Consider the following 26,519-nt stretch of genomic DNA (forward strand, 5'->3'; position numbering starts at 1 on the left):
GGACTACACAGTAGAGCGCCTAGGGCAAAACAATCATGCTAAACCGGACATTGTTAGATTTTTTTTCAGTAGTTGCACTGCCAAGGACTGAAACGTTAAGCGCCTAGGGCAAAGTAATCATGCAAAACCCATTGTTAATAATGTTAATATACCTATTCTGTTAAAAATAAATGTTTACATGTTTAAAACACTTACTGACTGATCCTTCCCCTGATTCTGTGTCCGGGTTAACGCCTGGGGACGGTTGGTAGGGGATCTCTGTAAGGGTGATGAAGAGATCCTGGCTGTCGGGGAAATCAGCGTTGTAAGCGCTGTCGACTGCCTCGTCCTCCTCATCTCCTTCCTCATCTTCCCCGTCCGCTAACATGTCCGAGGAACCAGCCGTCGACAATATCCAATCCTCAGAGTCCACGGTCAGTGGTGGGGTAGTGGTGGCAGCCGCACCTAGGATGGAATGCAGTGCCTCGTAGAAACGGGATGTCTGGGGCTGGGATCCGGAGCGTCCGTTTGCCTCTTTGGTCTTCTGGTAGCCTTGTCTCAGCTCCTTGATTTTCACGCGGCACTGCGTTGCATCCCGGCTGTATCCTCTCTCTGCCATGGCTTTAGAGATCTTCTCATAGATCTTTGCATTCCGTCTTTTCGATCGCAGCTCGGAAAGCATGGACTCATCGCCCCACACAGCGATCAGATCCAAGACTTCCCGATCAGTCCATGCTGGGGCCCTCTTTCTATTCTGAGATTGCATGGCCATCTCTGCTGGAGAGCTCTGCATCGTTGCCAGTGCTGCTGAGCTCGCCACGATGTCCAAAGAGGAAATGAGATTCAAACTGCCCAGACAGGAAAAGGAATTCAAATTTTCCCAGGGCTTTTCCTGTGTGGCTGGTCAGAGTATCCGAGCTCGGACTGCTGTCCAGAGCATCAACAGAGTGGTGCACTGTGGGATAGCTCCCGGAGCTATTACCGTCGATTTCCATGGCCATGTCGAATTTAGCGCTACTCCCCTCATTGGGGAGGAGTACAGAAGTCGAATTTAAGAGACCTCTATGTCGAACTAAATAGCTTCGTGGTGTGGACGGGTGCAGAGTTAATCCGATGTAACAGTGCTAAATTCGACATAAACTCCTAGTGTAGACCAGGCCTAAGGAACCCTTTTTGAATTTTTGTTTTTCCTTCCAACAGCTCTTCAAATGTTTGCTTGTGTCTGGTCTGGTCAGTAGTTAGATCTTTTTGAATTCTTCTAACACGCTTTAGCAAATCAGTGAGTATCATGGTCAGAAGCCTCATCAGTAACTCAGGCACTAGTGTTCAATACCTGATGGGTGAGTAGCTCTTCCTTCAGAGCCACAAACATGACAAAAAAGTGGGGGAAAGAGTCATGTTGGTTAAAAAAATGGGGCACTTCTGAAACTGAGAAACACGAGGGACTAAGCACAGCTCTATGAAAGGATGGTCGTGTAATTAAATTGCTGGATTAAAACTCAGACTCTCTGTGTAGCCTTGGACAAGTCATTCAGTCTCTTATGGGTCTCAATTCTCTATTTGAAAAATGACATTTCCCTACTTTTTGTCTGTCTGGTGTATTTAGACTGTAAGTTGCTCAGGGCAGGGACTGTCTGTGTGTATTGTTGCTCCTTCTTCTAGCACCAGTGTCCTGTTCTGACACCAGCTTTACCCTCAGCCAAGGGGGCAGGTGTCCTACATGTAGCAGATCGGAGGAGAAATCGGTGACAGGGGGTCTGAGTGCACTCTAAGTGAAACTTGTCATATTTATATTAATTCACCTCTTTTGGAATGAGATGGTCACACAGCTCACAGGGTGGACAACTTGTCCAGATATCTCAGCCCAGCACCAAATTCCCAAGGTGAAACTCTGGCTAACGAATGGGATCTAGTCAGAGCCCCAGGCAGAGAACAAACTCCTACTGTTGGCACAGATACCTCCTTCCCAAAGCTTACCCCCAACACTACTCCTCATCTGGGGGTGTCTTTCCTTTTTATCCCAGTTGCAGTCTTTCTTTCCCGTTATGTGTTCTCTCCCAACTTTGGAGTCTCTTTCTCCTCAACTTCTCACTTGTATTCCCTCCTTTCTTACCTCTAAATCTTGTGGAGCTCTTGTTGTTGCTTCATCAAAAACATCAAGTTAAGGCTCATCTCCCCAGTTTCCTGCATACACCCAGGGTTTTGTGTCTTCCCCTGTTCAACACAAATTTAGAGTCTCTCATCCCACTGGGTGCCTCCCTTACTGCCTTCAAAATATCTCAGGGGCTCTACCAAGCCTCACTGAACCTGGGGGGTCCTCAGGGAGTGCGGGCTTCTCTCCCTCATACAAATTCAGGGCTCTTTTTCTCTCCCAAACATTGGGACTCCCATCCCCATTCGGCAGAGTGACCATATTTTCAAGGCAACTGTAGTGAAGGAGAAGGCCATGAAGGTGACAGTTCTGGTGGGTGGGTTGTCTCTACATGTGTGCAAGATTTAGCAGCTTTTGGGGAGCAGAGGGCTCCCTGTGAGCCATGGAGGGAGGACAGAGTGGCAGTATGTGACAGCCATGCTGGGGACTGGTCACTGAGATGCACATGGTCATAGCCAGGCTGCTGCCATAGTTCCACTCTCCGCTGGTTGGCTGCTCCCCCAGGAGCCCAGACTCTGCAAGGAGGATGCAGAAATGAGCAGAACATTTTGTTGTAATAACCCCACCAGTTTCTGGAACAAGCCCTGCCAAGAGGGACACATGGTCACCCTCCTCTCAGGACTTCCCCCCCCCCAAACTTTGGGGATCCCCCTTGTTGTGGGGCTTTTCTCCTCTTTGTCTTCAAATCCTCCCTCCCCCACCCTTTGGTCCCTGGTCTCAGAGGAAGGTGGGTCTGATGCTGCCAGTGCTGGGCCTTGCAGCTGCCTCCCCTCCCCAGGCCTGATGGTCAGAGTTGGGAGCTGGTGGGCTGGGGGCAGAGACAGAGACATGAGAGGGCTGCTCCCTGCAGGGCAGCAGCAGAGCGAGTGCTGGGGGCGTGGAGGGGCAGGATCTCCCAGCTCCTCCTGCTCTGAGCCTGGCCCAGCTGCCTGGGGAGAGTTTTCCCCCTACAGCCTCCCTGTAGCGATGGGCCTGTTCTGATTGGGTTGCACCATCCCAGGGCTGATCAGTGCCAAGTCCAGCCTGAATGGCTGAGAGTTGAGTAGGTGGGACTTAGGGTGACCAGACGGCTGCCCCTTAAATTCTGGCTGGTCAGTGGAAAGGCTGAGGGGCGGAGCTTAGTGATGAAGTCTTACCCCAAACCTTAATCCTTATTGGTCAATGGCAGAGGTTTAAGGATTGGGGTGTCTGGGCCATTCACAGTGCTCATTGGTCAAGAATGAAGTGCCAGGGCTCGGGTTTAGGCAGGAAGTCCCACCCAACACCAGTTCCTCATTGGGCAAAGGGTAGGGCTTGGGAAAGAGGGTGCAGTGGGGGTCCTGGCTCACTCCGGGTGCTGATTGGTCAGGGAGAGGGACTGGTGGGCAGGGCCGCCTGTCAGAACAACTGTGATGAGCCCTATTCATAGCATGATCCCTCTTCTCTGTGTTTCTCTCCTCTGTAGCTTGAAGTCGTGTGAAATCACAGACGCTGCCTGTGAGAATCTTGCCACCGTTCTCAGAACCAACCAGAGCTTGACAGAGCTGGAAGTGAGGTTTGGAGATTTGGACGATACCATAGTGCAACTGCTGTGCAAGGGGCTGACACACCCGAACTGCAAACTTCAGAGACTGAGGTAAGTAACGTTTGGCCGCCTCTGTGTATTCACAGGTGTCCTCTATGTAAAGCACTTGACAGGTTGAGAGATGGTGGAGGGGACAAAAGGGCTTTTCTCTCTCTCTGCCCCAGTCTGATGGTTCTCAGGGACTGAGAGTCACCTCGCTGCCCCCTGCCTACAGCAAGAGGGAGTCTGACTAGTAGTAGCTGAGCACCAGTTGCCTAACACCACCAACCCCAGCTTTGCCTTACAGGCTGACAAGTGGGCACCCTAATCAGAGTCCCTTTGAATAGTTATCCTGTGATACCCAGCCCCTGACTCTGGCTACTCACAGAAGTACCAGATACTCTGCACTCAAAGGTTGCCGTGTACCCCAGTTTACCAGATTTACATTAAATCACCGCTCTGGTACACCACACAGCACTTGTGAACTTTTGTAATAAAACAAAAGTAGGTTTATTTAAGAAAGAATAAAGATTTATCTAGAAATGAGAGAAAGTGATGGAAACAACTGGTTACAACAGAAAACAAAATCATAAATCCATGAACCCAGGTCTACACCAGTAAGTAGTTACCTTTCCCAGCTAATAAAGTAGGTTTTCCCAAAAAAGTTTAGTGTGTTGCAGAACTAGCTGGTTTCATAAGAACCAGGATCCAAACATTCAGGACACCCTCCACAACTCCTCAAGCGGTTTCCTTAGTGAATGAATACAGAGTGCCTTTCTCCACACTCTGTTATACTGAGAACCGTCATCTGCTGTATTCATAGCCATGGCAATCCCCTGCCTGTTGTAAGGTTCTTTTTCATCTCCAAGCTTTGATCATTTACCATTGTCTTTCGTTGTTTTCTATTGGCTGTTCTGGGATGTGGCAAGGGTAGACAACACAGCTCTCTGTCGAAATGTTACACGTTATACTTGATGGATAAATATCCTATAAGATGTGTTTGGTGTATTATGTTTGTCAGATCTGAGGTGAGAGCTGTTTGCAAAGAACAAGGGACCTTTTGCCAAGGGCTCTCTGTGTCACACCCATCCCATTTTCTTTTCTCTTATTCTTTATCTTTCCTCTTATTACACCAACTCCATCTCATGCTGACCCTCATGTTGTTCTTGGCAAAGGCTTTAGTAAAGAGGTGATCTTGCAGTTTGCTTTGAAGATGGCCAGTCCAAGACTCAGTCTGATCCCCTCTAAGAACAAGTTCTACAGCTGTTGAGTTCTAGCTGTTGAGAACCCACTGTTCCAGTGCTAAAGAGTACGATCCTGGGCTTCTCCAGTGGGATTGTCCCTGAGAAGCACAGTTGTGCGGCAAGGTGCTGGATGGATAAATCAATCCCTGAGACTTTGGCCTGGGCATCAACAGCTCAGCTCCCCACCAGATCTGTAGCACCACACAACCACACACAAACGTCTGTACAGCAGTGCACAAGGGATCCCATCACCTTTGGTGTTTAACCTGCTCAGAGGAAATGCAATCACATATTTTCCACCTCCATGTCCCTCTGCGCTGTTTCAGCACAAGCACTGGCAGAGAAGCTGCTGTCGTGCAATGAGTCTTTTCCCATTGCAGTTCCACATTACCCCTGCCCATCCTTCTGTGGCCACTTTGATAACTCAGAATCACTTGGCTCAACACAGGGGTATGTGGGTGAAATGTAACGGCCTGTGATGTGCAGGAGGGCAGACTAGATGAGCTAATGGTCTCTTCTGGCCGTAAACTCGATGAAGTTGATCCTATCACCTGTCAAGTTGCTCACTGGAGTTAGTTGGAAAATGTCATAATTTTGATGAAAAAAATTGATGGAGTATTAAGCAAAATATTCGAGAGAAATTTGTTTCCATTTTTCAGTGAGCTCTGCCACTTGTATCCCTGCTTCATGCCAGCCCCAGAGCAGCTGATGGGAGAAGGGCTGGTCTCTGCTCGGACCAGCCCACAAACACTCCCCCTTAGAATAACAAAGACAAAATGAACAAGAATTACAACATTATAACATCAGAACTTCAAACACGTGTCAACTTTAAAAAAAAATGTTTGGTCCATTGGGAATTCTTGTGGAAAAACATAATACCATTAAACCACAGGTTAGTGAGCATGGCCATGGTGCATGGGCATGGACACAGACACCCCCCAATGCACAATGGCTCTCTGTTGACAGGCTCAGCAGCAATTTCCGCACTGCTGAGATCAGCTAAAGAGAACACAGAGCATGGTAATACTTAACAAATTAACATCCGCATGAACCCTACCCTCTGCACTCCCACACTTCAACTAAATCCTCTTGCTTTTCCATGGTTCTCCATCACCCTCTGATTGCTCCTATCCTTCCATCCCAAGGGATTCCAGTATAGCAGGTGGGAGAGAAATTCGGTGAGCATGGGGTGCGTGAAGGACTCCAAAGGATATTCTTCCTGTGGGCCCAGAGCACTGTCATCTCCTAAAGGAAAACACAGGATAGAGAGAAACTGAGCTCAGCTACTAAACAAATCATGAAACAGAAAAACTACTGAAAAAATAACAAAATTTAAACAAACTTTGTCTAAGAGACTCACAAACATGATTGAAGAAATGAATTAAAAGAAAAAAAATCCAACTTCTCACCTGCATGAGCACAGGCACCTAAAGCTACTGGTGTCCTTTATGATCCATTGTGGGCCGCCAGGCCCAGAAACTGTATGGGAGTAGGAGAAGTGGCAGTAGGAGCTGCTGACCCTCTGTCATAGCATCTACAAATGTCAGGGTGTTGCTGCTAACAATGCAGGATACAACCATTTAAATCAGGCAATGCAGCAAACCAAAAATAGTGACTAAGTGCACACATATGCTATAATTTGTAGACTCTATGCACCTGCTCCAGAAAGCAGCACTAGGAAATGTAGGGTAGGTACAACAATCCACAGGCCCTGCAACATTTGCTGAGTGTCCTTGTGACGGGTTGGATCACAGAAACCGCCTTGGGAACTGCCAACTGATGTGCCAAGACTACTTCTGCCGCTGCTTTCCTACCCTTTCCAGCTTGGGACTCTAGAGCCCTGCCTGCTTTGAGCGAGACCCACTAGCCTGCACCAAACCCAGACCTAGGTCTGAACCACGTCCCCTAACAGTTGTAGGCTTTCCTGGAAGCAGCTTAAGAAGTGTTCCTGTCTTTAACACTCAGATGCTCAACTCCCAATGGGGTCCAAACCCTAAATAAATCCGTTTTACCCTGTATAAAGCATATACAGGGTAAACTCATAGATTGTTTGCCTTCTATAACACTGAGAGATATGCACAGCTGTTTGCCCCTCCCACCCCCCCCGGTACTAACACGTACTCCAGGTTAATTAATAAGTAAAAAGTGATTTTATTAAGTACAGAAAGTCGATTTAAGTACAGAAAGTGGATTTAAGTGGTTCCAAGTAGTAACAGACAGAACGAAGTGAATTACCAAGTAAAATAAAACAAAACATGCAAAACTATATCTAAGGAGGGGCTAGCTCCCAGGCTCACCGCCCAGAACAGCTATCATTTCACTACCAACAGTCGCGGGGGTAGGATGTTTCGCTCTGCATGTGTTCAGTAACACAGACTCTCTTACTGCTTTATTTTTTCCTCTCTTTCTATTCTTGAATAACCTACCAAACTAGGTCTTTACCATCCTCTTTCCTTACTCAACCTCCCCAAATAATCTTTCTTTCCTTTTTTCTCTAAACCTTACTCAAACTTTCTTTTTTTCATCTTTAAACTCTCTCACTCTATTCTTTAAACCTTTTTCTCTATGTACCCAAGCACAAACACACACAACACTTCCCCTAGTCAAACATAACATTTTTTCAAAATGGCCGACGGTGCCAAACTTCGGTGCCAACGGAAATGGGGTGGGAAGGCGGGATATAAGCCCTAAATGGGGCATGGAAACCTGTCAAAAAATGCATGGTGATGGAATACTATTGAGGGATATACTACTTGAGTTCAAATGTAAACAGTATGTGAGAGTTCATAAGATGTTACAACAACCACGAAAAATAGGCCAAGCTGTTTACGATGTTGAATCTTTCCAGAGTTGCAAGAAAACCAGATAGAGAAAACAGATTAATTTAAACCAAAAAGGCCATGTTGATATAATCCAAGGACTGTTGAAATTATACTTGTGAAAAACAGATGATGTGGGGCCAGAAATTGGTGTGACGGATATTAGCCCTAATTGTTGGACAAAATGATAAGAGAGATGAACTATGATGCCCGCTTTTCCCACTTTTGAGTTCCTTAAAAAGAGACTTTGGGAAAAAATATTCAGATCACTTCAGATAAGCTCCCCCTCTCATCTTCCATCCCACCTTGCATCACAGCTCATCTTCCAAACTGCCAGCACTGCAACTCACCTCGGCTCAGCTAAAGGACTTTCTTCCTGAGAGGAAGGATGGCTGGCCTTAAACTTCTTCGAGGAACTTTGTTTTCACCTGTGAGTGCTGAAGGTCATCGCATTATCATGACATCCAATCCTCAGTCCAGCTGTGGGGTATCAAACTGCCAGCACTGAAGAAGCACATAAGATGCTGCATTGTTTTCCCTTCCCTTGTTGTATTATTTTCTGTCCCCCTTTCCTTTCCTTCTCTTCTCTCTCTTACTTTTTTGGCTTTTCATGAAATCCTGAAGTCAGCTATGCTGTATTCATCCAAGCCTGCCTTGTCTAAGAAGAAAAGATTCACTCAGTTAACATCCCTGACCAGATCGTAAACCAGGGTCCAAGCAGCAGGTGTAGTGGTCGACTTGCCAGCAAAAAAGCATCCACACATAAATAACCGGCAATACAGTGTTCCAAAAACATCAACAAAACCCATCTTTCATCCATCTTTTCTATCCTGTCTCTCTGCCTGGGGAGGGAGCTCCTCCTACAGCCTCCCTGTAGCGATGGGCCTGCTCTGATTGGGCCATACCATCCTGGGGCTGTGGTTGGTTGAGAGCTGAGTGGGCAGGACTTAAGGGATCTAGTTCCCATCCTGAATTCTGGTTGTTCAGTAGAAAGGACTGGACGGCTGCATGGGGAAGAAGCCTTAAAGCAAATCTTATTCCTCATTGGTCAATGGCAGAGTTTTGGGGATTGACATATCTGGGCCATTCTCAATGCTGATTGGTTATCTCTCAAGGGGAAGCAGTGGGGCTTAAACAGGAAGATCCACCCAACACTGGTTACTCATTGGCTAAGGGGTAGAAATTGAGACAGGGCCCAGGGCAGAATTTCTGGCCCATTCTCAATGCTGATTGGGCAGGGCTGCCTGTCAGAACAGCTTTAATGAGCCCTCTTCACTCTGTGATCCCCCTTCTCTGTGTTTCTCTCTCCTGCAGCTTGACTTTTGGTGATCTCACAGACGCTTGCTGTGGGGATCTTGCTGCTTTTCTCAGAACCACCCAGAACCTGACAGAGCTGGAACTGGGTCAACGTAAACTGGGAGATGCCGGTGTGAAGCTGCTATGTGAGGGACTGAAACAAAACCGCACATTACAGAGTCTGAAGTAAGTAATGTTTGGCTTCCTCTGTGTATTTACAGATGTCCTCTATGTAAAGAGCTTGACAGGGTGCGTAGCTGGTGTCTGCTCCCTGCAGCTACATGGAGAAGATGAGAGTTCAGTGTCTCCAGCACGTGTGTCAGTGGCTCACAAAACATGCACCCAGCCTGCCCTGTTTGGAAAATGAAGACTAAGTAAAGCTGAGCCCACACCAAAAAATTAGATCCTCAGCCCCTGGTGTTTGGGGAATATATATGTAAATATATACAACTTTTAATAAAATGTATTTATTAAAAAGGGGTCACTGTTACTCTTCAGCTAACAGCCTATTTTATAGATCATTCTAATAATTTTTGACACCTTGAATGTTCATATATATAACTAATAAAAACAAAAGAGACCCCAAGACTCTGAGGATTCTCAACCTCCCCATCTGAGCAGAAATACTCAATTTGGATTTATGCTTCAGCCCCAGCCATGGTGGCTTCTCACTTTGATGTTCCCAGGGCTGGGGCTGAACGTTCTCCCAGCTGAGAGCTAGCACCAGTTTGAAGAAACACCCTTTGAAGTGCAGCCTGCTGGGGATGGGGATATGTGTTTACAGTTATAAACAGGGCAGGTGAGAGCAGGTGCCAGGTTGGACTCGTTATAAAAAAACCAAACCCTTTGGGGAAAGCTGTGGCTCTTCCGTTTTCAGTACATTTCTGCTCTTTTTTCTCTGCTTTCAAGATAGAAGACTCATCCCAGGTCTCTGAGATTCTGGGGGAAAAAATTGACACCTCATCTTTTTGTCACGCTTTGGGATGAAAAAAAATGTTAAAATAATTGGAATTTCCTTGCTCGATGGAAAATCTGACTTTTGTTCAGCTCTGCTGTTGAATGAGTTTGATCATTGAGTTCTTTACTTTCAAAACACTTTGGATCTGACTCTTAAATGAGGACTCACTTCCTGTGAGTGCAGTGTTCACTTTCAAAAAACATAGAAATCAGCATGAAAGGCTTTTTCTTCTTTTACTTCAAGCTGTGACTAAAGTGACTTTTACTTTAAATGGTCACCGAAGACTCCACTTTGATCCCTGACTAACTTAACAAAACAACTTTTAGCTACATTATTTTTCTTTTAACTTTCTTTCAGGTTTTCTTTTAAACATGTCTCTGGGTTTTAAAACTTGTTTTTGTTATAATAATATGTAGCCCCTCTTCCCTTTTCTCTCCCAGGCGCTTATTTTGGGTATTTTCTTTCCACTCCTCGCACAGGTCAGGTTCTGGGTTCTTTATCTTTTTTGACTCCTGGTGTCTCCACTCAAAGAGACTCTGCACTGTGCCCAATGCACAGGCTGGCTATCCTTTGATAGAGCCATGATAATACTTCAAACTGGAAAGAAGCGTAAAGCCCAGTGTACAGGGGAGAATAGAGTAAATAAAATAAACCTCAGCAAATTAATGACAGACCAAAAATAACACTATAACAGAAAGGTGAACTGTATTGGTCACAGGAAAATAGGATCAGGGGCAGGAAGGGATTAAGATGATCAAATACTTAAGAAACATTATTAACCCAATTTCCTGCATCCTAATGCTCACAAACTCCTCTAAGCCAACCTCCCACCTGGCACCTTCCCAAGGTGGATGGTGCTGCTGAGGTCGCATGTCCTGAGATGGAGTGTTGCAGTGCTATGGTGGTGACTGACTAAAACAAAAGTCACCTTTTAATTGATGCCTCAGTAGGGCAGGCTCCTCTTCTGACTCCATCCAGGTTCATTAGAATTCCTTGGAATCTCAGCTGGCTCTTGGTAACCTATGCCGGGTAAGATCTCTCTCTCTCTCTCTCTCTCTCTCTGGATTCTGATCATTGCAGTGCTGGAGTCACCATATCCCTGAAGCCACAGTCTAAGAGTAATGCAAACTCCTGGACACCCTGGTGCAATGATCTGAGCCCTGGTTTGATCGCTTTCTGTGGGTGTGTCCACACTGCAATTAGAAACTCGCTGCTGACTTGTGTCAGTTGACTTGATCTTGAGAGGGCTGTTTAATTGCACTGTAGATTTCCGGGCTCTGACTGGAGTCCGGGCTCTAGGACTTTCAAGGTCGGAGGATCCCAGAGATCAGGTTGGCAGCCAGAGCCCAGAAGTCTACACTGCAATTAAAGGCCAAATCAGAGCCCGGAGCCCAAACCAGCAGGCACAGGCCAACCTGCAGTGTAGACATACCCTGTGAGCACAAAAAGGCTGCTGAAATCTGCCATCTTTAAGAAAAGCTGTTATTTCCCTTGGGATGGTCAAACATCTAAAAGTTTGGAACACATACAGAATCCCAGGCACTCATGAGACTCACCAACTTTCAAGGCAATCTGAGTAACCCTGTGGATTTTAGAACAGTTAGAAGAATTGAATTTTAAACAGAAACCTGGTCTAAACCTTAACTATAGCATCACCCTGCTATAAGAGACCAGAAAGACGAAGGATGGGGGAAGGAAATATAATTATTCCCATTTTTAGATTGAAAATTGAGACCCATAAGGGTAGAGTGACTTGCCCAAAGTCACATGGGGGAGTCTGTGGTAGAGCCAGGGCTTTAACTACAAGATCCTCCTTTCTCCTGCAGACAGCTGTGCCCATTCTCTTGTGGTTTTTGGCCTCAGAAATGTGCCTTTTGGATTGGACACAGCCTCTCTTTTATATGGTTATGGTTTTTAAACAATAACAAACTTAACAATCAGCATTTAAAAATTAGAACCAGTACTACTGCTGAATTTTTTGACCACGATTTGTTGAAGTGTGTCAGAAAAATTCAAAAAGCTGTGTCTACTGACCAGACCAGACCAAACAAACATCTGAAAGTTATGAAGCAGCAAAACAAAATGCAGGTGGGGTTGCCTGGAGGTGAAGGGTGGCCATCTCCCAAACATTTTTGAAATGTCAGAAGCCATTCGCAGTATATTTGAAAGTCTATGCAATTAGAATAATAAGAGCATTCATGGTGTTCATCTGGAGTTCTGCACTAGGAAAACTTTCTAGTGTCTCAAATTACATATTGTTAATATAGAAGTGCATCAAAACCACAAGACCCTAAATAAATACAATTAATTGCCAACAGATACATACACAACTATATTCTAAAACCCAGCATCAACTTGAGTTGGTTTTTAAGACAGTCACATGATTATGCTCCATTTAAGACACTTTGCAGCCTGACTCGTGATTTTTGAACACTTGGCAACATATAGGGAGCGTGTATCTTAGTGCAATATTTTGGCATCAAACTTACTATAAAATATTTTAAAAAATCAAAGTGCCACTCTGTCTCCCTTTTTAAAAATCTTTTATTTGTTCTGTTGTTTCGCTCTTTGCTCAGATATTAAATTTCAGATATCAAATTTAGCCATTTTCTTTTTCCTGCCATTCTCCCCTCACTCCATCTTCTCTGTTTTCCATCTGCTGCTCCCTAGAGACTCCCTCCATGCTTCATTAATTCTTTCTGTCTTGCTCCCTGTATCCTTATTAATTCTCCTCTGTTCCCCATATTACTTTCTAGGGGATTCCCCTATTTCCTTTACAGTTTTCCCCCTTTCAGTGCTCTTCTTTGGAGGTCTGCCTTCCTCTGCACCGTGGTGGGTATTTCCTTACCCCGCCTTAGCCTTATCTCTTCCATCAAAGATATCAGGGTGTGGGAGTGTGGGGGGGTGTCTTTCCTTACTCCCTTCAGGACTCCCTTCACTACCCTTCACAGGTTGCACCCTGTGGATCCCTTCACACCTCCCCATTGGGCAGAGTAACAATATTTTTAAGGCAAAGGTGGTCTCCTTTTAATACCAAGTGAGGCCCATTCCCCTCACATGTCCTCCCTACACTTTGGGGTTTCTTTCTTCTCACTTTCTCAGGTGTCTTCTGTCTCTATCTCTCTTTTAGCCTTTAAATCTCGCGGTGTTCTTCTCTTCTGCTTCAACTTGAATGCCTTCTTCTCTTCACCGCTTCCCAAATGAGGGTTTATCCCCTCAGATTCCCACATACACCTTTGGGGTTTTTTCTTCCTCTGTTCAACCCAATCTTAGAATCTGTCCTCCCATTGCAGGCTCCTCTTTTCATACCTCCAGAATACCTTGGGGGTTCTACAAACCCTTACAGACTCCAGGGGCTCCCAGAGGCATGGGGGCTTCTCTCCCTTGTACAAATTCAGGGGCTTTTTCCTCTCCCAAATGTTGAGGTTCCCCTCCTGTGACACTCTGCACCCTGGGGTAGCGCCCTGTAACCCCTATATTCATTATGTGTATATAATTGTGATATTACATATAAAGCAGGCCATGAAAGGTATCTTGGGAAAGGTTATGATCTGCTGAAACCCACTGTTCTATCTAAATTTTTATATCATTAATGCATATGAAGTTATAAAAATTGTGTTGTATGGTCACTAAAATATGCTGTGGGTTTGGGAAACGCCCAAATACTAGGTCCCCAAAGACAATAACAATTAACAGACATTATCCAGCAAGGGAGTTACAATTCAATGACTCACTTGCACAAAGCCACATCAGGGGAATTGCTCAACTTTGCCTGGTGACTCAGCAGTGCCCACCAGAGATGCCTGGACTTATGTTTTCCAAGCATATGGACTAAGGGTATAAAACAGAACACAGTGGCCCCATGCTTCACCTTTTCTCCTCCCCCCACCTACGATGCAAGCAACAACGATGCTCAGAAGACTGAAGACTCTAACAGAGGAGACTGGCCCACGTTTCAAGGGTGTAACCCATGTATTATGAACTCTAACATCCAGTGGGGTGAGAAAACTGCTTTCTCTAAATACTGCCTAGTGTTTTAAGGTTAAAGATTTAGATTGTTCTACTAACTCTGACTTTTGGCCTATCACTTATAATCACTTAAAATCTATCTTTTATAATCAATAAACTTAGTTTAATGTTTATCCTTACCAGTGAGCTTGACTGAAGTGCTGGGTAAATCTGCTCAGGTTACAAAGGCTGGTGGATGTCCACATTCCATTGATGAAGTGGTGAATCAGTTAATAAACTTGCATTTCTCAAGAAAGGGTCTTGAGCAGTGCAAGACGGTATATACTAGGGATGTAAAAGATTAACCGGTAAGCATTAGGCTTACCAGTTAACCCACATTAACCATTAATGCCCTAACCCCGACCGGACCCCAGCCCTGACCCCAGCCCCAGACGCACTGGCCGCACCCTGGCCCCAGCCACGTTGGTCCCTGGCTGGCCCCCGGCCCCAGTGCCAGCCGCATTAGACCCCGGACATACCCCAGCCATGCTATGCCAGCCGAACCCTGGCCCCAGCCTCTGCAATGCCTGGCTGGTCAGAGTGATCCCAGCCCCTCTCCATTTAACCAGTTAACCATTTAAATGATATAATTTTTATCGTTTAAATGCTTAACTTTTTAAACAGTATTTACATCCCTAGTATATTCCTATGTACGAGTCTGGGAGCTGGGGGGATTTGGCTGGTGCCTTTCTCTGTGTGATTCATGAGTGGCTCTGGGAGAATTCATGCAATCTAGCTGGCTGGGGGGGGCTCCACATGCGGTTGTCCTGAGTGATAACGGAACCTGGAGGGGTTTGCTACTTGCTACCAGTAAGGCATTGTGAGAAACAACCCAAAATAGTCAGTAAAGGGGACACAGCGGTCCCACACTCATGGGTTGCACCCTGGGGGTCCGGTCACACCTCCTCATTGGGCAGAGTAACAATATTTTAAGGTAAATGAGGTGATGAAGAAGGCTGTGCAGGTGACAGTTCTGCTGGAAGGGGTGTCTCGATATATGTGCACGATTTAGCAGCTATTAGGGCTGAGGGGGCTCATGTAGCATGAGGAGGGCTGAGGGGACCCACTGTGAGGCTTTGGGGGACAAAGACAGTCATACTTGTGGGTGGTCCTTGAAGTACACATGGTCATAACCAGACTGCTGCCATGGTTACCCATTTTCTCCCCCTATTCAACCCAATCTTAAAATCTCTCCTATCACACCCACTGCAGGCTCCTCTCTTCCTACTTCCAAAATATCTTGGGGGCTCTAGAAACCCTTACAGACTCCGTGGGCTCCCCAAGGAGTGTGGGCTTCTCTCCCTTGTACAAATTCAGGGGCTTTTTTTCTCTCCCAAATGTTGGAGTTCCCCTCTCTGTTTGGCAAAGTAGCAATATTTTTAAGAAAAAACAAGGAATCCTGTGGCACCTTAAAGACTAAGAAATGTGTTTGGGCATGAGCTTTTGTGGGCTGGAACCCACTTCGTGAGATGCATGAAGATGCATAAGCCCATGAAAGCTTATGCCCAAGTACATTTGTTAGTCTTTAAGTTGCCACAGGATTCCTTGTTTTTGCTGACTAACACGGCTACACCTCTGAATATTTTAAGGCAAATGAGGTGATGAAGGAGACCATGCAAGTGACAGACACACCCAGTGAGGGGTGTCTCGACATGTGGACAAGATTTAGCAGCTTTTGAGGGTGGGGAGGGCTCATACTTGGGTGTGCAGGGGGCTCCCTGTGAAGCCTTGACAGATGGCAAAGACAGCTATGCTTGTGGGTAGTCCTTCACATGCACATGATTATAACCAGTCTGCTGCCACGGTTACCCACTCAACTGGCTGGCAGCTCCATTAGGAGCCCAGGTTCTGCAGGGAGGGTTACAGAAAACAACAGAACTTCTCCTTTAATAACCCCATCAGAGACTCTGGAACAGGCCCTGCCAACAGGGTCACACAGTCACCATCCTTTCAGGGGCTCTTCCCTCCCCAAACCCTGGGGAAGCCCCTGCCAGGGGGATCTTCTTCCCACTTTGATCCCTGGTCTCAGTGGAAGGTGGGTGTGATGCTGCCAGTGCTGGGCCTCGCAGCTGCCTCCCCTCACCAGGCCTGAGGCTCAGAGCTGGGGGCAGAGACAGGAGATGGCTGTGTCCTGCAAGACAGCAGCAGAGCTAGTGCCAGGGTCGCAGAGGGGCAGGATCTCCCAGCTCCTCCTGCTCTGAGCCTGGCCCAGCTGCCTGGGGAGGGGGATCCCCCTACAGCCTCCCTGTAGCGATGGGGCTGCTCTGATTGGGTCACACCATCCTGGGGCTGATCAGTGTGGAGTGGGCAGGACTTAAAGGGCAACTTTTTACCCTTTCTGAATTCTGGTTGGTCAATGGAAAGGGTGAGGGGGCGGTGCTTAGGAAGGAAGTTTTACCCCCAAACCTTATTCCTCATTGGTCAGTGGCAGAGGTTCGAGGTATCTAGGCCATTCTCCCTGTTGATTGGTGAAGGGCAAAGGGCAAGGGGTGGAGTTTAGACAGGAAGTCCCACACACTACTTGTTTCTCACTGGACAAGGGGTAGGGCTTGGGACAGAATCTGTAGCAGGATTTCTGACTCATTCTGGATGCTGATTAGGGTGACCAGATGTCCCGATTTTATAGGGACAGTCCCGATTTTTGGGTCTTTTTCTTATATAGGTTTCTATTACCCCCCCACACACACACACCACCTGTCCCGATTTTTCACACTTGCTGTCTGGTCACCCTAATGCTGATTGGTCAGTCAGAGGGGCTGGTGGGTGGGGCCACCTGTCAGAACAGCTGTGAAGAGCCTGATTAACACCATGATCCCCTTTGTCTGCCTTTCTCTCTCCTGCAGGTTGTGGCTGTCCTCTAGGTATGGGTGCAGTATCACAGCTACTGGCTGTGGGGATCTCGCCGCTTTTCTCAAAACCAGCCAGAGCCTGACAGAGCTGGACCTGAATTGTAATCAATCTCTGGGAGATGCTGGAGTGCGGCTGCTGTGTGAGGGGCTGACACACCCAAACTGCAAATTAGAGACTCTGGTGTAAGTAACATTTGGCCTTCTTTATGCATTTACGGGTGTCCTTGTTGTAAAGTGCTCGACAGGGTGCGTAGCTGGTCTCTGCTCTGCAGTTACAAGGAGTATCTGAAAATTTAATGTCTCTCCAGCACTCTAGGAAGGACTCACAATATGTACCCAGCCTACCAGGTTTGAAAATGTAAATATAAATGTAAAAATACCCTTTGAAGTGCAGCCTGCTGGGGATGGGATTGTGTGTTTACGGTTACAAACAGGGCAGGTGAGAGCAGATGCCAATGCTGGTCTCATTCTAAAAAACCCCAAAACTCTCTGGGGAAATCTGTTTTTTTTTTCTGTTTCAATGCATTTCTGTGTGTTTCTTCTTCTCTCAAGGCAGAAAGGCCCACCTCCATATGTGTGAGAACCTGGGAAACTCTAGGGACTTGAGGTCAGATATTCAGAGCTCAATACTTAGCAGCCCCCACTATAACACTTTTGCCCAAATTTTCAAAAAACTCCACCCTGGAAGCTGAGTTCTCTTGAAAATCTGCCCCAGAAGCACCAGCAGAATGAACAGCAAAATCAACCTCCTTTTGCAGGAGTTGTTCACCACTGGGATTAATGCCACTAACCTCTAATGTCCACACCCCCCATTCTCTCCCAAGAACATCAGATTTGTTGCCTGGAAGGCTGAGGTGCTTCTGCTGCCATCTATCCCCACCACAAACAAAGCTTCGAAGCTCTGCCTGGCAGCATGTAGATGGATACAATTCATCTCAGGGTTAGTAGTTTTCTTCTTTTATTCCCACCATCAGTGTTGTTTAGCCTCTTCCTTCTCTCTTGGTGATGAGCAGGTGCCACTCCCCATTACACACCCTCCAGAGAAGAGAAGTTCCCAGCAGCACTCAAATACCCCCTGTGTCAATGATTTCCCTTCTCAGAGCAACCACCACCATATCCACTTTCCTTTCCTCCCCCTTGCTCTATGAGTCCCCACTGGACTACACTTCCCCTGCTCAGTGTGACTGTAGCTTCCTATCCCTTCCTGAGGAGTGAGACCTACAGCTCACTGGTTCCTCACTGCAATAGGTGACAGGAGATGTAGCCGTTCCAGGACCCTTCAGTGGCAATCGGTGACTGGTGGTTTCTCTCCCCATCCCACGTTCCTGCAGAAAATCTTATAGTGATGGTGGTTCCTCTCCCTTGTGGTAGCTGCCCCTTCTCTCCCTCATATGTTGTAGGAGGGTGGGGGATAAGTAACTCACTGTTGGTGAGAGGGAAAGGGAAGACACACCACTGAAGAGTGTCTGCTTCACTTCTGTGTTGCTCTGACAGATCTGCTGTGAGATCTAATATCCCATTAAATAGTCTCCACATGAAACTGATGGAATCTTGATCACTTGGGACATCTTCATTCTTCACTAGACAACACACATTGTAGAGAGCAATCCTGCACCTGAAGAGGGAGGTACTAGGTTAACTAATAGGGGTGGCATGTGAGCCTGGTTCAGTGCCCCTTCCTACCCCTCCCCCCTGCATTTTGGCTGTAATGTATGGCAGAGACGGTTGGTCATTGCAGAAAGTGGTAGTGACAGCTCACTCCCCACCATCACTCACCAACCCTTGATTGACAACAGCCACAAAAAGACATATGAGGTCTGCAAATCACCGACCAGGCAAGTTGCTGGTTATGAGAAGCAGGTGATGTACTGTCCTAAGGTTAATTTTAGATTGGAGTTGGCAGACAAAATTGTGTGTGAAGTGGGGGAGGGGAAACTTGATGTACTTACAGAAAGGTCTGTATCCTGTAGCAAGACTGTGGGTGGGGAGAAGAGAATGAGAGGAAGGAAAGAGGGATGGAGAAATGAGGATGTAGTGTGAGGGAAGAGAGAGAGCTCACACACAGATCAGAGACCAGAATGGGTTATGGACAGTTGGACAGCTTTGCCCAGCCAGGAGCGAGAAGACAGAACTTCTTACAGATGTGACATAGACATAATGTATTGTTTTCAAGTTAAACCCTAAAATCCTATGTCCTATGTAACCCAAAGATGTTTAGCTTGGTGAGCTGGGAATTTGCATAGTTCCGGGCCCATCCAATTGATAAAAGATAAGCTGAGTTTGGGGCAGTTGAGATAACACCACATTCCTGAGCTGTCAGAGCATTTGGGATCAGTGCAGCTCCCTACACTGGGCTTGTGAGATCTACTATCCCAGCTCCTACCCCTTCCTTCTTCCTTACACCATAGAGGAAATTCAAGAGGGTATTGTGCTTATCTGCTGTTAAGGTGTCACCCCACTCTGAACTTTAGGGTACAGATGTGGGGACCTGCATGAAATACTCCTTTAAGCTTATTTACCAGTTTAGGTCTAGTTGCTGCCACCACCAAATGATTTAAACAATAAACAGGGAAAGGACCATTTGGAGTTCCTCTTCCCCCAAATATTTCCCCAGTCTTTATCCCCCTTTCCTGGCAGGATTGAGACTGATTCACCTCCCATCAATTTCTGGTGCATCCAGATCCAAACCCCTTGGATCTTAAAACAAGGAAAAATTAATCAGGATTTTAAAAGAAGACTTTTTTAATTAAAGAGAAAGGGTGAAAGGGATACCTCTGTGAGATTAGCATGCAAGATAATCTCACAGACAACAGATTCAAAACACAGAGGATGTCCCTCTGGGCAAAACCTTAATTATCCAAAAGAAACCCAATTTGATTCTCCCTCTTATGCAAAAATAAGTCACAAAAGAAAATAAAAGTAATTTAATACAATCCTTCTCTAATACTTACTACCCTGTTAGGACACAAATCAGGTCCTAACAAATTAGGCTGATTCCTGGATCTTTCACTCCAGCACAAACTTACAGAACAGACAAAGACTGATTTCCCTCCTCCCTCTTTTAAAATATCTTATTTTCTTATTGGTCCTTCTGGTCAGGTGTCAGCTAGGTTATGTGAGCTTCTTAACCCTTTAGAGGTAAAAGAGGAGTTAACCCTTAACTGTCTGTTTATGACACCTGCGTTACAGAATAAATTACAGAAGGCAAAAGATCCCCTGAGGACCGGGTCTGCAACAGCCAATCTCTATGGCATTTTGGAGGGGGTCTAGATTTTGGGGGTCTTATCCTGGAACAATGGGACCAGCACAGTGAGTCTCTCCACAGAACTGGTTTGGAGAAGAACAGGACATGTAGGAACCAGCTGCTTATTCTGCTGCAGCTTGAAGGTTCCCATCTTGGGTTATTCTTACAGAAGCACTTGTGACTCCTGTGCAATGTGCATTTGGGTCCTGTCTCCTTGTGCACTAGCCAGGGAATAGGTCTCAACCCTTTGCACATTATCCTGTCCAAGGGGGAAAAACAAAACAAAACAGGCCTCACTGGTTTATCATTCTCTTCCCCCATGGAAGGAGGCACCCATGGCTTGGACAATTATCCAAATGCTCAATTTACACATCAGAATAGCCCGGTGTGCACAGCTGCCCAAAACACTGATCCTGGGTTCTCCCCTCTCCCCAAATCTGTACCTTTCTGTGAAGCTGTAAAAACACATTTACATCTTCTGATACTTACCAGCAGGGGCATCATTTGCTATGGGGCAGTTGCCTCTGCTCCCTGCCAGACTTTCCATAGGTCTATAGGCTCCATTATGTCATCTACTCCCTGCCTCTGTAGGATACAATATAACCACATATAATGTTGTATATGCTGACACAACTTTGCCCCCCAACCCCTGAATGTTTCTGAGATGAGGCCCCTGCTGACTAGCCCTGCTCTGTAAGTTCCCACAAGGACTATCTCAGACTTTCCACAACACACTAAGGGGTTAGTTATCCTGTTTGATAAAGGGTGGCCTGTGTTTTCAGGGAGTGCCTGATGACAAACTGTTGCATGAACTGGAAAAAATAAGGGAAGAGCAAAGCTGTGAGAATGGCTTTTTTTGATTATGTCCTCCAGACTAATAACCTCTGGACAGTTTAAGAATGTAATTTAAGATCTAATCTGTCAACATACATAGATTCTGCTCTATGTGCACTCATAGACTCATAGACTCATAGACTTTAAGGTCAGAAGGGACCATTATGATCATCTGGTCTGACCCCCTGCATGCTGCAGGCCATAAAACCGTCCTTACCCCTTCCCTGGACTCTGCTGTTGAAGTCCCCAATCCTGTTTTTAGTGACTGCAATCGGCAGAGACCCTCCTGCTAGAGATCCCTGCCCCATGCTGCGGAGGAAGGCGAAAAACCTCCAGAGGCTCAGCCAATCTGCCCTGGAGGAAAATTCCTTCCCGACCCCAAATGTGGCGATCAGTAAGACCCCGAGCATATAGGCAAGAGTCTCCAGCCCGACCCCGTTAGCCATTATACTATTTACCCACCATTGCTTGGCTTTCCTTGACTACTATGTTTTACCATTAAACCATTCCTTCCATAAACTTATCTAACTTTATCTTAAAAGTATCTGGAGTAGGGTAATTTGATTTTAGCTGCAAGAAGTGACTCCACATCCAAATTGGTAATATGCTCATCTAGACTACCATGTGGAACTCCATACCAGCAGTATAGGCTTAACTACACCAATATGTGCTGTTTTCTACTTCTCAACAACACTGGCATAAGTGCCTCTGGAATGACAACCTAGCAGTGAGCAATCGTTATCAACCAAGCATTCTCTGCACCTCTGCCAAGAAAGGTTCACCTGTGGCTTGGGGAATAGCTAAGGCTGCCTAGAAGATGAGCTTCTAGAGTCTACTCTGACTGTTATCTCAGTGCAGTACTTAGGTAAAGCTCATCAAACACACTATGTTTCCTGCTTGCTTTACCCCAGGACAACCTGGACAATGTATCTTCCCCCCTAAGAGACAGCCCTGACTCAAATGCACATTCGCATTGGTGTGCTCCTAAAAGCAAATCCCCCCTCTGGAGCCCTGCTGTCATCAAGAGGCACTCTCTGGATTTAGGATCCAGTAGTTTTAGAAGGGTTCTCTGTGACTAAACCCAATCTCTGCCTGTAGTGGGATTGAAAACATTTGGTCACTACAGACTGTGGATAGAGCCTGGGCTTCCTTCTCAAATGCAGTCCTGATTTGTGTCCATGAGTCACAATTTAAGATCCTAGGATTTTAGGGTTTAACTTGAAAACACCCAACTTCCCTCCCTCCCCTGTCTCTCCCACCCAACACATACTTGCATATTTTATAATTAAGGTTAAACTTTGTAAAATCTGAAGACCTGAGTAAGAAAATTAAATTACTCTAATTTTAAGTAACAAATAATTACAACGTACTGCAAATATGTCTTCTCTGTAATCCACTAGTTTGGAGACTGAGGGATGGGAAGTATCAGGCAGCCTATGCAAAAAAAAAAAAAAAAAAAAAAGCGGGGGGAGGGAAACCCGAATGAAATGAGGAGACAGATCAAGGAAGAACAGCAGACTGAAAGGTCTGGAGACTAAAGACAGCATCTGGTGAAGATGTATCTACTTGTAGTGTCTGGTCATAAGAGACAGAGATTGTCAGGCGCTCACTCTATAGACCTCTTTTATCTGCGGAGATTTAGAGACAGATCTTATTGAACATGTTCTGAGGTTTGACAGCAGTGTCTTTCGAGCCTTCCTGTAGGCTTCTAGATTAGCAAATTTGACCCATCTTTCCTTAGAAGTTTTTTGAGACCTTTATTCTTTCCAACGCAGGAGAGGAACAAGGCGTCAGATTTTGTCCTGCACAGGGAGAATCTGATGGCCCTGTAGGTATGCAGACATATCAGACAGAGCCAGCTGCACTCTGTAGAATGGTAGGGTTAGGAGAGAGGTGTTTTGATAGAAATGACAAGGAGAACTCCATTAGGCAGGAATTCTGGAATAGTTCTGAGTGCCACATTGTCTGGTAAAAGCTGAAGAAAAGCGGATTTATTAGATAACACAGTTAACTCAGTGATCCTTCTGGTGGAATTGATTGGAATTGTCTCAGTTCAGGGAACTGCACTGTTATTTCCCCTCAGTGATCCATCAAGGACACTCCCTCTTAGGCTTCCAACTTCCCTGGCCATTGCCTTTCCTGGGCGGAGACCCATGTCCCTCTCCTTTCTGAGTGGGGTATTTTCAGGCTGCACAGTTCCCTGCCATCACTGTGTTATTCCCAGCAAACAACAGTCTGCCTAAGCAGGTCTGCTTCACTTCTCTCCTCAGAGATGATACACAGCGTAATGGCCCCAGTTATAAGTTACCATGCAGTTCTGTCTGAGCAAGCATATTTTATTCTGAAGTTAAAAGCACTATAGAGAAAACATATTACAAATAATTAAAGAACTTACATGCATGCTAATAAGTGTAAGAGAGATCACCCCCTCCAATATGGGCTCCGGCAGGAGCAGTCCTTCAAAACCCCATCCGGGGTTTTCCTGTGCTCTCAAGTTTACCACTCCCTTTTTGTTCTGAATGAGAACTCAGTCTTTTGGGGCTTCAGTAGGCCAAGTCTTTCCAACCTTCCCTAAGGATTGAGACCCTCCATGGACCAGAGGTCCTATCCATTTGGTGGATCAGAAAGAAGGCCCTGAATCAGTTTAAACACAAATTATGTATCCCAAAATCCTTTCTTTGTCTATGGATCCCTGGAGAATCCAGTTTGAACTAGAAAATGCAAACCTCTGCAGGCTTCAAACAGCTGCTGACCGGAGGAATTATATTAGCATACCCCGTCCTCCTAGCAAAGTTATATGCCATCATCACAGTAACACAAACAATTACACTTTAATACAATGGACCCCAAAGGTATTAAATTTAATTCAGTAAAGTTTATCTTCATTCAGTAAGGTTTGTCCATGGTATTACAGAACTGTCGCTACTGTAAAAAGCAACATATCTTGAATGGAAGTATAGGGATGAGGTAGCCACTGATACAAAGAGCTGTTCCATTAGATGTTGCAGAACCAAGTTAAGTGTCTAGCTGCTGATAGGAGCTTCCAACTGGATAAGAAAGTTTACACAGCCTTTTGAGATCTGGCAATGTGAAGGTGAAATACCAAACTATCTTTACTAGGAGAAACCCTTCAAACTCACAAGGAGCTACTTGTACTCAAAAGGTGCTGAGGCTAAAATCTTGGATGGAAACCACTAAACAAAAGCCTGTGAGAGTTTTTGAAAAGTCCTGATTTGGAATTCTAATAGCGTTGAACTCCTCAGCATCAAAAGACTTTCCACATACAGTAATAGACTCTGCAGGAGGAGTCTTTTCTGGTGTAAGGATGAAAATCCACCTACTGATAAAAGAAGTCAAACTGCTGCTGTTTCACCCTCTCTAACTGCAAACAGACTAGCAAACCAAAGTCTCCATGGTGTCGGAGAAAACCAGAGTTCTCACTCCCTTGGTTGGGTGCAGCAAGTCAGATACTTTATTATCTCTAGCAATTGCATGGAAGGAGAGAGCTAAACAAGTTTCTCCTCTGACAAACAATTACAGCAAGCATGTATACCTTTTGTTACAAACAATAATGGGCAACAGTTGCATTTTGTTTATACATAGGTCATCCTGATATCTAATTTTTCTCACCAATTTAAACTATAGTCTACATTCCATACTTATCTAACTCAAGGTTGCAACAACTTCTCACACAGTTCTTTCCCACTCGCCTCACACAATCCTCGCTTCTACAAATCTTGCATTATTATGGTTACAGCTTAGCCTGACAGTTGCTCACAGAGGGAACTGTTTGCATTGAAATCCCCTTCAGATCCCTGTCAGTTCTTTCTCTACTTCCACATCCCCCCCTCTTTTGTTCTTCTAGCACAACTAACATCCTTAAACCTTGGATTTCAGATTCTACATCAAATGCTTCAACCTTAGGGGTTTTGATTGGCTGCAATGACAATGCATGATTAGCATGGACATGAAAGGTATTACTATTATCATGTCCTTTACAACAACAATAACATAATCCTAAACTAAATAACAACAAGACAAGCAGTAACATTCCCATGGTAATAATATGATGGGGTTGTTGTACAATTGTAGTCACAAAGCACAGTACATCATACTTGATACATAAAGTAGACACTCTATACGCTGTATGAAAGGCATTCTTTTCACCTTGATATATATTTTGAAGCATATGAATTTGCCCTTGTAATTCAGGGATTCTTTGAATCTCTGGTAACAGTGAAAGCAAATTTTGAAATCGATCAGGTACTAAGCTAGTCCAGTTGAAGGGTATCTGAAACCTAAGGGCTACTTGTAAAATTCTATCTGCAGGCCAGTAAATAATATGATTGCCTGCAGCAGTAGTGAGATTAAAATGTATATCACTCAATGTGGTGGCTTCAACATATACACAGCTGTTATTAGCTTGAAAAAGTAAGTGTCCTGTCAGGGTAGTTCCTTGTCCCCTACCCTCCCAGCAAATGTAGTCATGAGCAGTGACAACTTCCCCTGGCTTCAGTTTACATAGACACTGAAGCTGTGGAGGTTCTAACGGCCAAAATGTCCATTGACTCCCTAACCCCATCCAAATGTCAGGTGTTATCCCAGGAGCACTGACTATAAATCAATTAGGCATACCAGGTAGTCTAATTTCCCAAATGTCTCGGTGAATTATCCAATCCCACATGCATCCTCCCCACGGACCTTGCAGGATTCGGTATGTGAGAGCCCAAACCCCTCCAACCTGTCCGTATGCTTGGAAGGAGCACTGTGAATGTGCACATCTCCACCCAGAAAATCTCCAAGTATGTCTCCATGGCCACAGATCAGATGGCACTCCTGAAGTGTCTGTAAGGGCAGTGGGCCATGCCTGGTGCTCGAGATCACCCTGAATGGCCATTAGCTGGTCATTCAGGAAATCCTGGATTTCTGAGTAAGCCAGATCCCACTGCAATGCCTTCCCAGCCTCAGTGATATTCAGTACCATCTCTGTCAACAGCTTCTGGGTCATTTCAGTACAAGTAAAATTTCCAGTGGCAGAACACACTCTCTGAGTATGACTCTGATTATTTACTAATTGGGTAACCAAAACAATAAGGACCCCTTCTCCCTGACATACTACAGACCCCTGGAATGGCCATTATATCAATCCCATTATAAAACCTTAATTTCAAATTCTTGAAGCTCAATTGTAATGATGTCATATACTTCTATCTCCTCTGACCAGTCTTTTCCCACTCAATTGTTCGCTTATATGGAATATCCTGAATCTTAAAAATATTTTTTTCCAAACAATATTTAAATAAATCACTAAAGTGTGAAGGCCTTGGCTATTGGATTTTGTCAGATATATGGCATTGTCTGTATTTGTATGTGTTACAGGGGTAATAGTGTAATGGAGGAAATGGTGGGGCAGTGGCAACAAGGTGCCTTTGGTATTTGTCATTTAAAATCCAGTTAGGGAGGGCAATACATGGTGAAGGTACTCATCCAAAAACACAGGGCACAGCCTGTAGAATAAACCCCAAAATCCAATCAATACCACATTCCCAAGCATGGGTCCCACAAGTTTCTTCCTGCCAGTGTATAATTCTTT

General features: G+C 45.4%; 1 protein-coding gene across 5 annotated transcripts in view; it reads left to right on the plus strand.

Annotated features, from left to right (window-relative positions):
* LOC101941460 (NACHT, LRR and PYD domains-containing protein 3-like) overlaps positions 1 to 26,519 on the plus strand; it is a 235,641-nt gene that overhangs the window by 99,476 nt on the left and 109,646 nt on the right. For all 5 annotated transcript variants that reach the window (XM_065591885.1, XM_065591884.1, XM_065591887.1 and 2 more), the window contains 3 exons: positions 3,576 to 3,746; positions 9,052 to 9,219; positions 16,843 to 17,031. In XM_065591885.1, the coding sequence (XP_065447957.1) occupies positions 3,576 to 3,746; positions 9,052 to 9,219; positions 16,843 to 17,031 (528 nt within the window). The remainder of the gene's footprint in view (positions 1 to 3,575; positions 3,747 to 9,051; positions 9,220 to 16,842; positions 17,032 to 26,519) is intronic.

This window comes from Chrysemys picta, chromosome 4, assembly GCF_011386835.1.
Source record: "Chrysemys picta bellii isolate R12L10 chromosome 4, ASM1138683v2, whole genome shotgun sequence".
NCBI classification, from domain to species: Eukaryota; Metazoa; Chordata; order Testudines; family Emydidae; genus Chrysemys; species Chrysemys picta.